This window comes from Eucyclogobius newberryi, unplaced genomic scaffold (genome assembly GCF_026437365.1).
Source record: "Eucyclogobius newberryi isolate DKJ021-1_F unplaced genomic scaffold, fEucNew1.0.hap1 SCAF_69, whole genome shotgun sequence".
NCBI lineage: Eukaryota > Metazoa > Chordata > Actinopteri > Gobiiformes > Gobiidae > Eucyclogobius > Eucyclogobius newberryi.
The window spans coordinates 411,003-424,754 of record NW_027316378.1 but is presented as its reverse complement, the minus strand read 5'-3'; the positions used below and the strand labels follow the sequence as shown (position 1 = coordinate 424,754).

General features: G+C 41.9%; 1 protein-coding gene across 1 annotated transcript in view; it reads left to right on the top strand.

Annotated features, from left to right (window-relative positions):
• The first annotated feature begins 4,429 nt into the window (after positions 1-4,429).
• The window catches only part of LOC140348429 (transcription factor COE3-like), a 77,502-nt gene continuing 68,179 nt past the window's right edge, over positions 4,430-13,752 (top strand). Inside the window, exons 1-6 of the mRNA XM_072434357.1 lie at positions 4,430-4,621; positions 6,810-6,966; positions 7,211-7,274; positions 9,215-9,270; positions 9,404-9,477; positions 12,827-12,895. Coding sequence (XP_072290458.1) covers positions 4,500-4,621; positions 6,810-6,966; positions 7,211-7,274; positions 9,215-9,270; positions 9,404-9,477; positions 12,827-12,895 — 542 coding nt within the window. The 5' untranslated portion in view covers positions 4,430-4,499. The remainder of the gene's footprint in view (positions 4,622-6,809; positions 6,967-7,210; positions 7,275-9,214; positions 9,271-9,403; positions 9,478-12,826; positions 12,896-13,752) is intronic.

The following is a 13,752-nucleotide window of genomic DNA, read 5'->3' as shown; positions in this document are numbered from 1 at the left end:
ATCTTCAGTGTCATTGTTCCTCACACGGATCTTCAGTGTGTCATTGTTCCTCACACAGATCTTCAGTGTCATTGTTCCTCACACAGATCTTCAGTGTGTCATTGTTCCTCACACAGATCTTCAGTGTCATTGTTCCTCACACGGATCTTCAGTGTGTCATTGTTCCTCACACAGATCTTCAGTGTCATTGTTCCTCACACAGATCTTCAGTGTCATTGTTCCTCACACGGATCTTCAGTGTGTCATTGTTCCTCACACAGATCTTCAGTGTCATTGTTCCTTACACAGATCTCCAGTGTGTCATTGTTCCTCACACAGATCTTCAGTGTCATTGTTCCTCACACAGATCTTCAGTGTCATTGTTCCTCACACAGATCTTCAGTGTCATTGTTCCTTACACAGATCTTCAGTGTCATTGTTCCTCACACAGATCTTCAGCGTGTCATTGTTCCTCACACAGATCTTCAGTGTGCCTTCCCTAGCTCATCCATGCCCACAGGATTTGTCTTTCCACATGCTTGTTTCAGTCAGGTTTACTGAAGGACAGTATCCTCGTCTTGATGATCGACAGTTGAAGTGTCCAATGAGAGCGTAAAAAAAACGCCCAGCCTTGTGCTGACCAATAGTATCGATCGACATGATCTGATCTGCACCGTATATAATTATCCCGAATGTGCCTAATTCCCCATGAAGCATTTGTCCAATAGGAGTGGAGGAGCTGTTTGTCCAATAGGAGGAGCCGTTTGTTCAGTAGGAGGAGCCGTCTCTCCAGTAGGAGGAGCCGTCTCTCCAGTAGGAGGAGCCGTCTCTCCAGTAGGAGGAACCGTCTCTCCAGTAGGAGGAACCGTCTCTCCAGTAGGAGGAACCGTCTCTCCAGTAGGAGGAACCGTCTCTCCAGTAGGAGGAACCGTCTCTCCAGTAGGAGGAACCGTCTCTCCAGTAGGCGTTGGGGATGAGATAAACCTGTTCAATGTCAATCAAGTTGGGTTTAGATCAACCCCCGAAAATCTGAAATCCAACATGGCGGCGACCGAGACCGGTCCCGGTGATACAGCTCAGGCAATCATTTTCTCTCTTGGGTAAGAATCTGCTCTCTTGACCCTGACCCTGACCCTGACCCTAACCCTAACCCCTGACCCTGACCCTGTGTCTGAAGCATATCGAGGGCCGCCATATTGGAGCAAATTCTGACTTCCGTGAGTTAACAGGGGTTGATCTAATACTGACCGTGTCAATCAACGTTGGAGTTCCTGGTTTAATCCTATTGGTGGAGCTGGAGCTGCTGGAGTCTTTCCTTCGCTCTCATTGGACAGACGCACATAAATTCAAACTCTGTAGATTCATGACAAACTCTAATGCGAGAAACATATCTTAGGTCAAAGCAGTTCAAATTGAAATATCACTGCCATTTATTAAATATTGACTAATTAAGATGGAACAAATCGCAAACGTGTTATTTTAAGAATAAGAGTAAAATGTGATGTATGCACTTTTTTACTTTACACATTCTTGAAAACTAATATTGTCACTGAAATATTCCATTAAAATGTTTTGATACATGGGTCAATTTTTCTATATCGGCCAATACAAATATTTGAAAAGGTCTTTATCGAAATACTGCACCTTTTATGACTTTATTGCAAGTGTCTAAAAGTGTCTCTGGTCCAGGTTTTCTTTTTGTCATTCAAAGAAACACAATAATGAAAGAGCTGCAGCTGCGCACGCAGCCTGTTGGAGGCGCTGTTTCACTGCATGAGCCTCAGACTGAAGGGAATCCCCGGGGAAACCCTCTGAAGGAGAGAGGAGAGAAGTAGGGAGGAGACAACGAGAGAGGAGACAAGAAGACGAGGCGAGAAGGAAAGAGGAGAGAAGGAAAGAGGAGAGAGGAGAGAAGGAAAGCGGAGAGAAGGAGAGAGGAGACAAGGCAAGAGGAGACAAGGCGAGAGGAGAAGAGAAGCAAGAAGAAAGGAGAAAGAAAGAGGAGAGAAGGAGATGAGGAGAGAAGGAAAGAGGAGAGAAGGAGAGAGGAGACGAGGAGAGAAGGAGATGAAGACACAATGAGAGAAGTAGAGAAGAGACAATGAGAGAGGAGACAAGGAAAGAGGTGATGAGGAGAGAAGGACCTGGTCCAAACCAGGACAAAACCAGGACCAGACCCTCACTCTCTGCCGATTGAACGGTTTCCTGTGCTCTCATTGGTTCCTGTTGTTGGCTCTTTAATTTTATTCTGAGCAAAGCTCCGCCCTTTTTTTCCTTCCTTTCACATCATCATCCTTTAGTCCTGGTTTAGTCCTGCTTTAGACCTGCTTTAGTTGCTTTAAACCTGGTTTAGTCCTGGTTCAGATCTGGTTTAGTCCTGGTTTAGATCTGGTTTAGTCCTGGTAAGTCCTGGTTTAGTCCTGGTTTAGACTTGGTTTAGTCCTGGTTTAGTCCTGCTTTAGACCTGGTTTAGCCCTGGTTTAGTCCTGCTTTAGACCTGGTTTAGTTTTGTCCTAGTTTAGTCCTGGTTTAGTCCTGGTTTAGTTCTGCTTTAGACTTGGTTTAGTCATGGTTTGTCCTGGTTTAGTCCTGCTTTAGTCCTGCTTTAGTCCTGCTTTAGACTTGGTTTAGTCCTGGTTTAGTCCTGCTTTAGACTTGGTTTAGCCCTGGTTAGTCCTGCTTTAGACTTGGTTTAGTCCTGCTTTAGTCCTGCTTTAGATTTGGTTTAGTCCTGGTTTAGTCCTGGTTTAGTCCTGCTTTAGACTTGGTTTAGTCCTGGTTTAGTCCTGCTTTAGACTTGGTTTAGTCCTGGTTTAGTCCTGCTTTAGACTTGGTTTAGTCCTGGTTTAGTCCTGCTTTAGACTTGGTTTAGTCCTGGTTTAGTCCTGCAGTCCTGGCTTAGACTAAACCAGGTCTACATAAGGTCTATTTGAGGAATAAACCAGGACTAAAAGAAGATCAATTATGACTTTCTTCCAAAATTTCCATTTCATTTTAACTTCCTCTTTTAGCCCTGCCCCCTGGCTCTCTGGCCCCGCCCCCTGATGACATCACAGATGACGTCATGCGGCTCTGACCCCTGAGGTTTAGTCCTGGTCCTGGTTCAGTCCTGAGGGTCCAGGATCCAGGGACCAGGATCTTTGGGGAAAACTTCACAGCAAGATCTCTCCGGACCAGAGCGGGTCTAAACCAGGACTAAAGCAGGTCTAAACCAGGTCTAAACCAGGACTAAAGCTGGACTAAAGCAGGTCAGAACCCGGACAGGACCAGGACTTCCTATGGTCCTGTTTTTCGCCCTGTTTGGCGTCTCTTTTCTGCAGCGTTTCTGTTTTTTGCTGGCTCCTGGGGGCCGTTTCGCTGGAGCCGATCTTTGGGGAAAACCTGGGATCAAACTCAGTCTCAGTGGATTTTAGAATTGCTCCAGATTAACTTTTGGTTTTTCTTTTGTTGGGCTTTTTAAAAACACATTTAAACATTTGAAACACTATTTTTAAAACCATTTTTGATATTTTTATCCTTCTGGTTCTTTTGGGCCGAAAGACGCAAAGGACTCTTTCTCTGGATATTCAAAAGTCAAATCTTGGTCTGTTTAATATTTTCCCTTCACATTTCAGTCAGACTTTCCTCCAGAGAAAACGATTAAATCACATTTGTTTGTTTTGTATTTTTTCAATTTCGATTTTGTTCTGACATTTTGCTTCTTTCTCGTCCGGAGCCGATTCTGCTTCAGCTGAACATTTCAAACTCTCGTCTGCTTTTTTTTACTCGTCATTTTAATTCCACATTTCACCAAAATGCTTGTTATTTTCAACATATTTCATATTTCCCTCCGTCTCAAGGACACAATTAGTCTTTTTTAAACCTTTTTTAAGAATCCTTTCTTCAACCATCACGGTCACATTTTGGGAAACGTAAATATATATACGAAATTTCCCCATGTGTGGACCATAAAGGAATATCTTATCTTAATATCTTATCTTAAAATTTGATTTAACTTTAAAACCACTTTAATTAACATTTTACACAAATTTTACTGAAAAGTGTAATCCTCTTCATGCAAAGTTTTTCTCACATTTCTCACATTTTATAATTTTTAAATCACAAAAACCTTTTAAAAATTCCTCCTGAAAATCCTGTTTTCTGAGTTTTTCTTCTCTTGGATTTTTCTCCTGAGATTTCCATCCGTTTCCGTGCGTTTGTCTTACAGAAAAATCACAAAATTATAAACTGCACTTTTCTGTTTCAGCTTAAATCTGAGGGAATTGGCTTTTTTCTTTCTATTTTCCCAAAATAAAACAAAGTGAAATATTTGCAGATACATTTGGCTCAGAGCAAATTCGTCTCTGAACTTTCTTTTTTTCTTGGACTTTTTTTCTGCACAAATCACATTTTATGTGAAATATTTTAAAGAAATTCCAATTTTTTAATTTTGATGTTTTTCCTTGGAGCATCTTTTACTGAGAGACTTTCTTTTTGAGTGACTTTGAATATTTTTCCTGCTTTTCCTTTTTGCCGCTGAGATGTTTTCGGTGCCAGAGCCGGTGTCTCGAGGCACCGCGTCGTCTCTGAAAGAAGAGCCGCTGAGCGTCCGCTCATGGATGCACTCCAGCAGCGTCCTGGACGCCAACACGGCCGCACAGAGGTGACACACACACACACACACGCACGCACGCACACACACACACACACACACACACACACACACACACGCACACACTGTTTTAGAGCGAATTCTGAATAATATTGAGATAATCCTTTTAGTCGCCACAAATTTAAAGACACAAATCCAAATATTTATATGAAAAAATACAGGCAAAATTACAGACAAATTCAACATAATAATAATATGAATAACTGTGGAGTTAGAAAGACTGGAATAACTCAAAAAGATTCTGCTTTTAAAATCACGGCAAGACAAAAGTTTAATTCCACATTTTCTTTTTTCAAATGACAATTATGTGTTTTTGGAAATAAATTCTTCAAACACATAAAACATTTGCTCCTAACGACTTCACGAAGTCTGAAATAGAAGAGAAAATCACAGATGTTGTCTATAATCTATAATAATAAAAACTTTCAGAGTAAAATACGAGTGTAAAGTGATATTTCTGTATTTATTGTTAAAGTCACTTTTTGTTCTTAATTAACGCCTCATCTAAACATTTACACTTTTAGTTAATTTCTGATGAAAAGCCACAAAATGTCTGAACGTCGCCAAATCAAACGACTTCAAACAGAGCCAAAGAAGACAACGATATTATAGATATAAAATATATTATAAGCACACAAATATAAAGGACTTTATCATGTGCAATGGCTGGTCAATAAAGGTCAATAAATATATTAAACTAAATAAACAAACTTTTACATTCATTCATAACAAATATAATATATATATTCATATCTCACTAAATTGATTAGTACTGCGTTTCCTCTCGCAAAAGAGAAGGTTTTATAATCTGTAAATGTATTATTTCATGTTGAGTTATTGTGGGAAGCTTTAAAAAGAGAAGCACAATAATAATAATCACACAAACATAACACGACAGCGTGAAATATAATCACACAAACATAACACGACAACGTGAAATATAATCACACAAACATAACACGACAACGTGAAATATAATCACACAAACATAACACGACAACGTGAAATATAATCACACAAACATAACACGACAACGTGAAATATAATCACACAGACATAACACGACAACGTGAAATATAATCACACAAACATAACACGACAACGTGAAATATAATCACACAAACATAACACGACAACGTGAAATATAATCACACAAACATAACGAGGAGAAACGTACTTTAATTATGTACATAATTAATCATGAAAATAACTGACGCCAAAGAAGCTTTTTCACCTTTACATTTCAGCTTTTGGACGTCGCAGTTGTTGCAGATTTAACTGTAAAATACAAGAAACTCAATATTTACACATCAGACTTTAGTAGAAAATTTGAGAAAAGTTTATAAATTATTTTCAGTTTTGAATGGCTTGAAAACAATACCGGTATTTATTTAATTTTAAATAAAAATGCTTTGTCTGTTCTACAAATTAATCCAATAATCCACAAAATATGTGAATGAATAATAAAAAAATAAATCCATTGAAGTGTTTGATGAAAGAAAAGTATTTCCTGAAGTAAAAAAATAAACTGTTCCGCATCTTCTATTTTAAATTTGTCGTTTGTTCATCTGCGTCTGAGAGAAAGAAAAGGTCCGTGCATCTGCAGCAGAGCATCATGGGAAATGCAATCCCAACAAACCGCAGCAGACGCACGGAATCAACACTTTTCTGTTTCCACAAATGTTTCCTGCTCATTTTTCATCATTTTTATCATCATTATTACGTTATTATTACGGACTATAACGTTATAAACCAAACAAAGCTTTGAATTATGAGAGACGCAGGAGATGGATTTTACAGAGATGTTAAATATTAATATCACACTCACAAGACCAAATATGTATTATTTACACAAGAAGCGGAACAAATTTAGACCTGGTTTAGTCCTGGTTTAGTCCCGGTTCAGACCTGGTTCAGACCTGGTTTAGTCCTGGTTTAGTCCCGGTTCAGACCCGGGTTTAAGTAAAATGGGATTCTCACAAAATCAGACACGAGAACAAAACAAATGGGATTTTGAATGAATTAATCATAAATGAAATTCATAATTTTGAACTTTTAAATCTATTTTATATCATATTGCTTTATTATTTTATTAATTGTCATTAATTAATTCAAGATTCTCAAAAGATGAAAGTCACTTTACCGTATTAAATGTAATAAATCATAATCTTTGTTTCAGCGGCGTGGGTTTGGCTCGCGCTCACTTTGAGAAACAACCTCCATCAAATCTAAGAAAGTCAAACTTTTTTCACTTTGTTTTGGCGCTTTACGATCGTCAGGGGCAACCAGTTGAGATCGAGCGCACAGCGTACTGCGACTTCATCGAGAAGGAGAAGGTACAAATACTCCATATACTCCACCTTAACCTCACAAATACTGCACAGCACAAATACAAAACTACTGCAACTTGAATGCGAAAGAAAAGGTAGAATAATCCTGCAGAGCTCGTATCCCTCCGCCATCATGGCATGTGCAGCAGCGGGCTGCGCGTGTGCCACCGCTGCCACTGCTGCACATGTGCCACCACTGCACATGTGCCACCACTGCACATGTGCAGAAGTTCACATCTGTGTGTTTCAGGAGGTGAGCGGAGAAAAGACCAACAACGGCATTCACTACAGACTTCAGCTTCTCTACAGCAACGGTAAAACTTATACTGTCTGTATTTACTTTATATTTAATCATAAACTCACTAACCCACAGAGTCATGTGACCCGCAGAGTCATGTGACCCGCAGAGTCATGTGACCCACACAGAGTCATGTGACCCACAGAGTCATGTGACCCACACAGAGTCATGTGACCCACACAGTCATGTGACCCACACAGTCATGTGACCCACACAGAGTCATGTGACCCACACAGAGTCATGTGACCCGCAGAGTCATGTGACCCACACAGAGTCATGTGACCCACACAGAGTCATGTGACCCACACAGAGTCATGTGACCCGCAGAGTCATGTGACCCACACAGAGTCATGTGACCAGCAGAGTCATGTGACCCGCAGAGAGTCATGTGACCCACACAGAGTCATGTGACCCGCAGAGTCATGTGACCCGCAGAGTCATGTGACCCGCAGAGTCATGTGACCCACACAGAGTCATGTGACCCACACAGAGTCATGTGACCCGCAGAGTCATGTGACCCACACAGAGTCATGTGACCCACACAGAGTCATGTGACCCACACAGAGTCATGTGACCCGCAGAGTCATGTGACCCACACAGAGTCATGTGACCAGCAGAGTCATGTGACCCGCAGAGAGTCATGTGACCCACACAGAGTCATGTGACCCACACAGAGTCATGTGACCCGCAGAGAGTCATGTGACCCGCAGAGTCATGTGACCCACACAGAGTCATGTGACATGTCACACTGTGGGCTGAGCCTTGTGCTCATTCATTATACTCTGATGTAACGGATCGAGCAGGAGAAAAAGTCTCTTCACTCAGAGAACCATGGTTACAATATGTAACCATGGTTACATACTGTAACCATGGTTACATACTGTAACCCTGCAAGACACAAGTCTAGAGACATGACCCCGCAAGACGCAAGTCCAGATACATGAGGCTGTAGGACACAAAGGCCAGAGACATGAGCCTGTAGGACACAAAGGCCAGAGACATGAGCCTGTAGGACACAAAGGCCAGAGACATGAGCCTGAAGGACACAAAGGCCAGAGACATGAGCCTGAAGGACACAAAGGCCAGAGACATGAGCCTGTAGGACACAAAGGCCAGAGACATGAGGCTGTAGGACACAAAGGCCAGAGACATGAGCCTGTAGGACACAAAGGCCAGATACATGAGCCTGTAGGACACAAAGGCCAGAGACATGAGCCTGAAGGACACAAAGGCCAGAGACATGAGCCTGAAGGACACAAAGGCCAGAGACATGAGCCTGTAGGACACAAAGGCCAGAGACATGAGCCTGTAGGACACAAAGGCCAGAGACATGAGCCTGTAGGACACAAAGGCCAGAGACATGAGCCTGTAGGACACAAAGGCCAGGGAAACAGTGGAGAGATAGTTTTTAAATGATAGAGCACATATCATATCTGTAAATAGTTCATATTTAATATTATAAACTCACTACAGAGTTTAAAAAAAAACGGTGTTTCATATATTTAAATATAACTATATCAAAAGAGTTTAATTCTGTTGACTTAACAAAAGCCACTCACCCCAGACGCTTCTTCAGTTCTGAGAGAACTGTGAGTCTTATATCTGTCTGTAGGAGGCGCTAACATCACTGAAAGGACACAAACCAGACGGGTCAGATACACATTTCACTAAAACATTTTGAACATAATTAAATTTAATCCATATAGATGACCCAATATTTAGGGTTAAATATGACCTGATGGGATTCACATGTGTAGGGTTTGGCCTATGTTTTGTTAAATGTGGTTAAATGTGGTTGAATGTGGTTGAATGTGGTTAATTTAGCTTAAATGTGGTTGAATGTGGTTTATTGTGGTTAAATTAGGTGACATTTATTTAAATATGGTTAAATTTAGTCAAACGTGGTTAAATGTGGTTAAATGAGGTTAAATGTGTGAAAATTTGTGTTTTTTTCAGGCGTTCGGACGGAACAGGATCTGTACGTGCGACTCATCGACTCCATGACCAAACAGGTGCCAACAAATCATGCTTTTATTTAAAAAAATGCCTTTATAACCCATATCTGACTGTGACTTTTGGACAAAGGCTTCTGTTTTTGATCACACTTTTGTCCTTCTCTCCTCGTCTCCTCTTCATTGTCTGAAGCCGATCATTTATGAAGGGCAGGACAAAAACCCAGAGATGTGTCGAGTTCTTCTCACTCATGAAATCATGTGCAGGTACATCTAACAATTACAATAATAATAACAACTAGATAATATGCAATGGCTGAAGCCATTACGAGTGTCTGCGTTCTTGCATAAAAGTACAACATGTGTGTAAGTCTAAAGAATAAAGCCTAAAGAATAAAGTTTAAAGAATAATAATTCTAATGCCCAATTAATTTCAATGGGGAAAAAGTTTTGAAAATACTGCAAAAAGTACAAGTTGTTCAAATGTCAAAAGTAATAGCACACGTAATACTGTGAAAGCGATCGTAATGAGGTATAACTTGTTGAAATTGGTTACAGCGTTAAGGAGTTTAAACGCGCAATATACGCAGACATTCAAAAACAGTAGAACATATAGTGTCTGCGTCATTGCGCAGACACTCAAATAGCCGCAAGCGGCAATGATCGGCCCTCGCCACGCCACCGCCACGCCGCAAGAGGCGTGACGCTGTCACATCTTCTCTCCTTTGCTTTACCATTCAAAAAGCAATTTTATTTTGAATTCTTGGCAAAATGAGAGACCGAGACTCTTTGAATGAAAATGTGGATAACTTTTGATCGTCCACCCCTGAAGATGAGTCTCACCAAATTTCAAATTAATAGGGTTAATGCCCTAGGAGGAGTTGGGTCATGATTCTACGATCTGATTTATTAGGCCCGAGCACCACAAGCTGGCGAGAGGCCTATTAATCTCGTAAGGCCGTGCGAGACACGGCTGCGAAAGTGCGCACGTAGTGCGCACGGAATCGAGCGGGTAGCGCTCGCCCACTTCCAAACACTCACTAACACACTCCTTCACTCATGCACGCCCCGTGCAGACTAATTAGTAGTAGGAAAATGGAACATTACCGTTGTAAACGGGCGAAGCCCGTGCAAAAGTGCGCACTAAACGAGCACTTTACATTGAGATGACGACTGCGAAGCGGTCGTCATCCCCATATAAAGCACTCATTTGCGCTAAGTACCTCACGAATACGTTCCCCATCTCTTGCATGTTCCGTGCATATAAGCATGTAATGCAAAAATTTAACATTATTACTGTATAGAGGGCCAAAAACACAAAGTGGGCGGAGCTCACTCAAAATTAACGAAAGTACCCGTCAGTGACCAGGGACCCACACCATGAGGTAGGAAAGCGCGAGCGCTTTCCGAAAATGTATAGTTTATGATATTTGAAAAATGGTAAACATTGTTTTCGCATCGGAATATTATTCTTTCTTCTTCTTCTTCTTCTTCTTCTTCTTCTTCTTCTTCTTCTTCTTCTTCTCGGGACCAACCCCCCTATTTTTCACCCAGTGAACATTGACGAAAAGTCACAAAAATTTGCACACCTCTAAAAATCGTGCCTCTCTACATTCTGGCTATTTCTTTTTTCTAAAATTAAAAAAATTGGCGCGTCAGCGCCCCCAAATGTACCAAAAATGCATTGAGAGATGGGAAATGACCCAAAAAAAATCTGATCGTAGAATCATGAAATTTGGCGCAGAGGTAGATGGTGACAAGAGAAGTAAAAAATATTATTACGGCAACGCCGTCCGCCCAACCAAATGTCGGCCATATTGCTTCAAAAATGGCTAAACATGACTTTGGAGTTTTTCCAAACTTTTACGAACTCCTCCCAGGGCGTTGGCCCTAAAAAGCTGAAATTTGGTGAAAATACTACTGCGGAGTGGGACATCAAAAGTTATCCAAATTACATTGACCCTGTCACGGTCTCTGTGCGGCGAAGCCGCAAACTGTAGCAAGATTTTCAGAAATCTCCCAAATTTTACATTTCTGCCGTTTGCGCAGATAAAGTCCGAATTGCGTCAAATTAGAATCAGTTGTTAAACTCTTTGCCCTAAACCTACTTGAGGTGAAATAAATTAATTTGGTGCCACAGCGCCCCCTACAGATTTTATATGGAGGTTAAATTTTTAGTTTTGCGAAATTATATGAAATTTGACACACAACTCAATTTTAGAATCCCCATCAAAAAAGTCAATGAGACCCATGTCATAATTGTTATGGCGTTGCCGTAACGATGACCGAAACCTTCCATGTTATTCCAATGGGGAAATCGCCAGAACATGTTTACACTTTAGACTTTCACAAACTCCTCTTAGGGCGTCAGCCCTATTAACCTGAAATTTGGTGAGACTCATCTTCAGGACCATCAAAAGTTATCCACATTTTTATTCAAAGAGTCACGGTGTCTGTGCGGCAAAGCCGCACATTTTGCCAAGAATTCAAAATAAAATTGCTTTTTGATGGTAAAACAAAGGGGAGAAGATGTGACAGCGTCACAGATTCAGCAGTATGCGTAATAAAAGGACAATTGGGGCGCGTTAGCCACGCCCCCTCCTCTTGCGGCGTGGCGGCGGCGTAGCGAGGGCCGATCATTGCCGCTTGCGGCTATATTTTTAGGTCATTTCCTATCTCTCAATGCATTTTTGGTACATTTGGGGGCACTGACACGCACATTTTTTTAATTTTTAGAAAAGGGAGATAGCCAGAATGTAGACAGGCACAATTTTTAGAGGTGTGCACATTTTTGTGACTTTTCGTCAATGTTCACTGGGTGAAAAATGGGGCGTGTCCCGAGAAGAAGAAGAAATAAAGAAAGAAGGTATTTTTTCAAATATCATAAACTACATTTTTCATGGTGTGGGTCCCTGGTCACTGATGGGTATTTTCGTTTTTGGCTCTCTATACAGTAATAATGTTCCATTTTTGCATTACATGTTTATATGCACGAAACATGTAAGAGATGGGAACGTATTCGTGAGCTACTTAGCGCCAACTCGTTTAGTGAGCACTTTTGCACGGGCTTCGCCCAGTAATATTCCATTTTCCTACTACTAGGGTTAGTACTACAGGTAGTGCGCTCGGTTTCTTGCGCACTGCCTGTGCACTTTTGCAGCCGTGCTTTGCACGGCCTTACGGAACTAATAGGCCTCTCGCCAGCTTGTGGCGCTCGGGCCTAATAATAACTATCCAACGGGACCGACGGGACCGGCGTTTTCGCATACCACTGGGGCGTGATTGTCGCTCATGTATTGTGTACTGAGGTATTTTTCATAGTTTCATATTTTTACTCTTGACTTTTTTCCAGCTGGTCTCCCATTGGCCCCATGAAGAGGCGCTACTCAGCCATTTTAATAATATATTTTTATATTATTATACATTATATTTAACAATATTTTATCACTCCAAACTAGAGCTAACTTCTTTATAAAGCCTGACACGGGCATGTTCCACCTTTGACTGTTTAGGGTTAGAGGCCCTTATCGTGACGATTCTTCAAGGGCCAGTAATCTATGAAATGTGTGTAGTTGTTTTCATTCCCTGAACCTGAAATGTGTCATTTTCATTTCAGTCGATGTTGTGATAAAAAAAGCTGTGGAAACCGAAACGAGACGCCGTCCGACCCCGTCATCATCGACAGGTCAGAGATATTTACACTCAAGCTTCTACTGCAGTTTGTGTCTCTGGTCCTGGGTTAGTCCGGGTTTGTGCCCATACGTGTGCCCATATGTGTGTCCATATGTGTGCCCATACGTGTGCCCATATGTATGCCCATATGTGTGCCCATACGTGTGCCCATATGTGTGCCCATACGTGTGCCCATACGTGTGTCCATACGTGTGCCCATACGTGTGCCCATACGTGTGCCCATATGTGTGCCCATACGTGTGTCCATACGTGTGCCCATATGTGTGCCCATACGTGTGCCCATATGTGTGCCCATACGTGTGCCCATATGTGTGCCCATACGTGTGTCCATACGTGTGTCCATACGTGTGTCCATACGTGTGCCCATACGTGTGCCCATACGTGTGCCCATACGTGTGTCCATACGTGTGCCCATACGTGTGCCCATACGTGTGTCCATACGTGTGCCCATACGTGTGTCCATACGTGTGCCCATACGTGTGCCCATATGTGTGTCCATACGTGTGCCCATATGTGTGCCCATACGTGTGCCCATATATGTGCCCATATGTGTGCCCATACGTGTGCCCATACGTGTGTCCATACGTGTGTCCATACGTGTGCCCATACGTGTGCCCATACGTGTGTCCATACGTGTGTCCAAATGTGTGATCATATGTGTGTCCATATGTGTGCCCATATGTGTGCCCATACGTGTGCCCATATGTGTGCCCATACGTGTGCCCATATGTGTGCCCATATGTGTGCCCATACGTGTGCCCATACGTGTGTCCATACGTGTGTCCATATGTGTGTCCACATGTGTGTCCATATGTGTGCCCATACGTGTGCCCATATGTGTGCCCATAC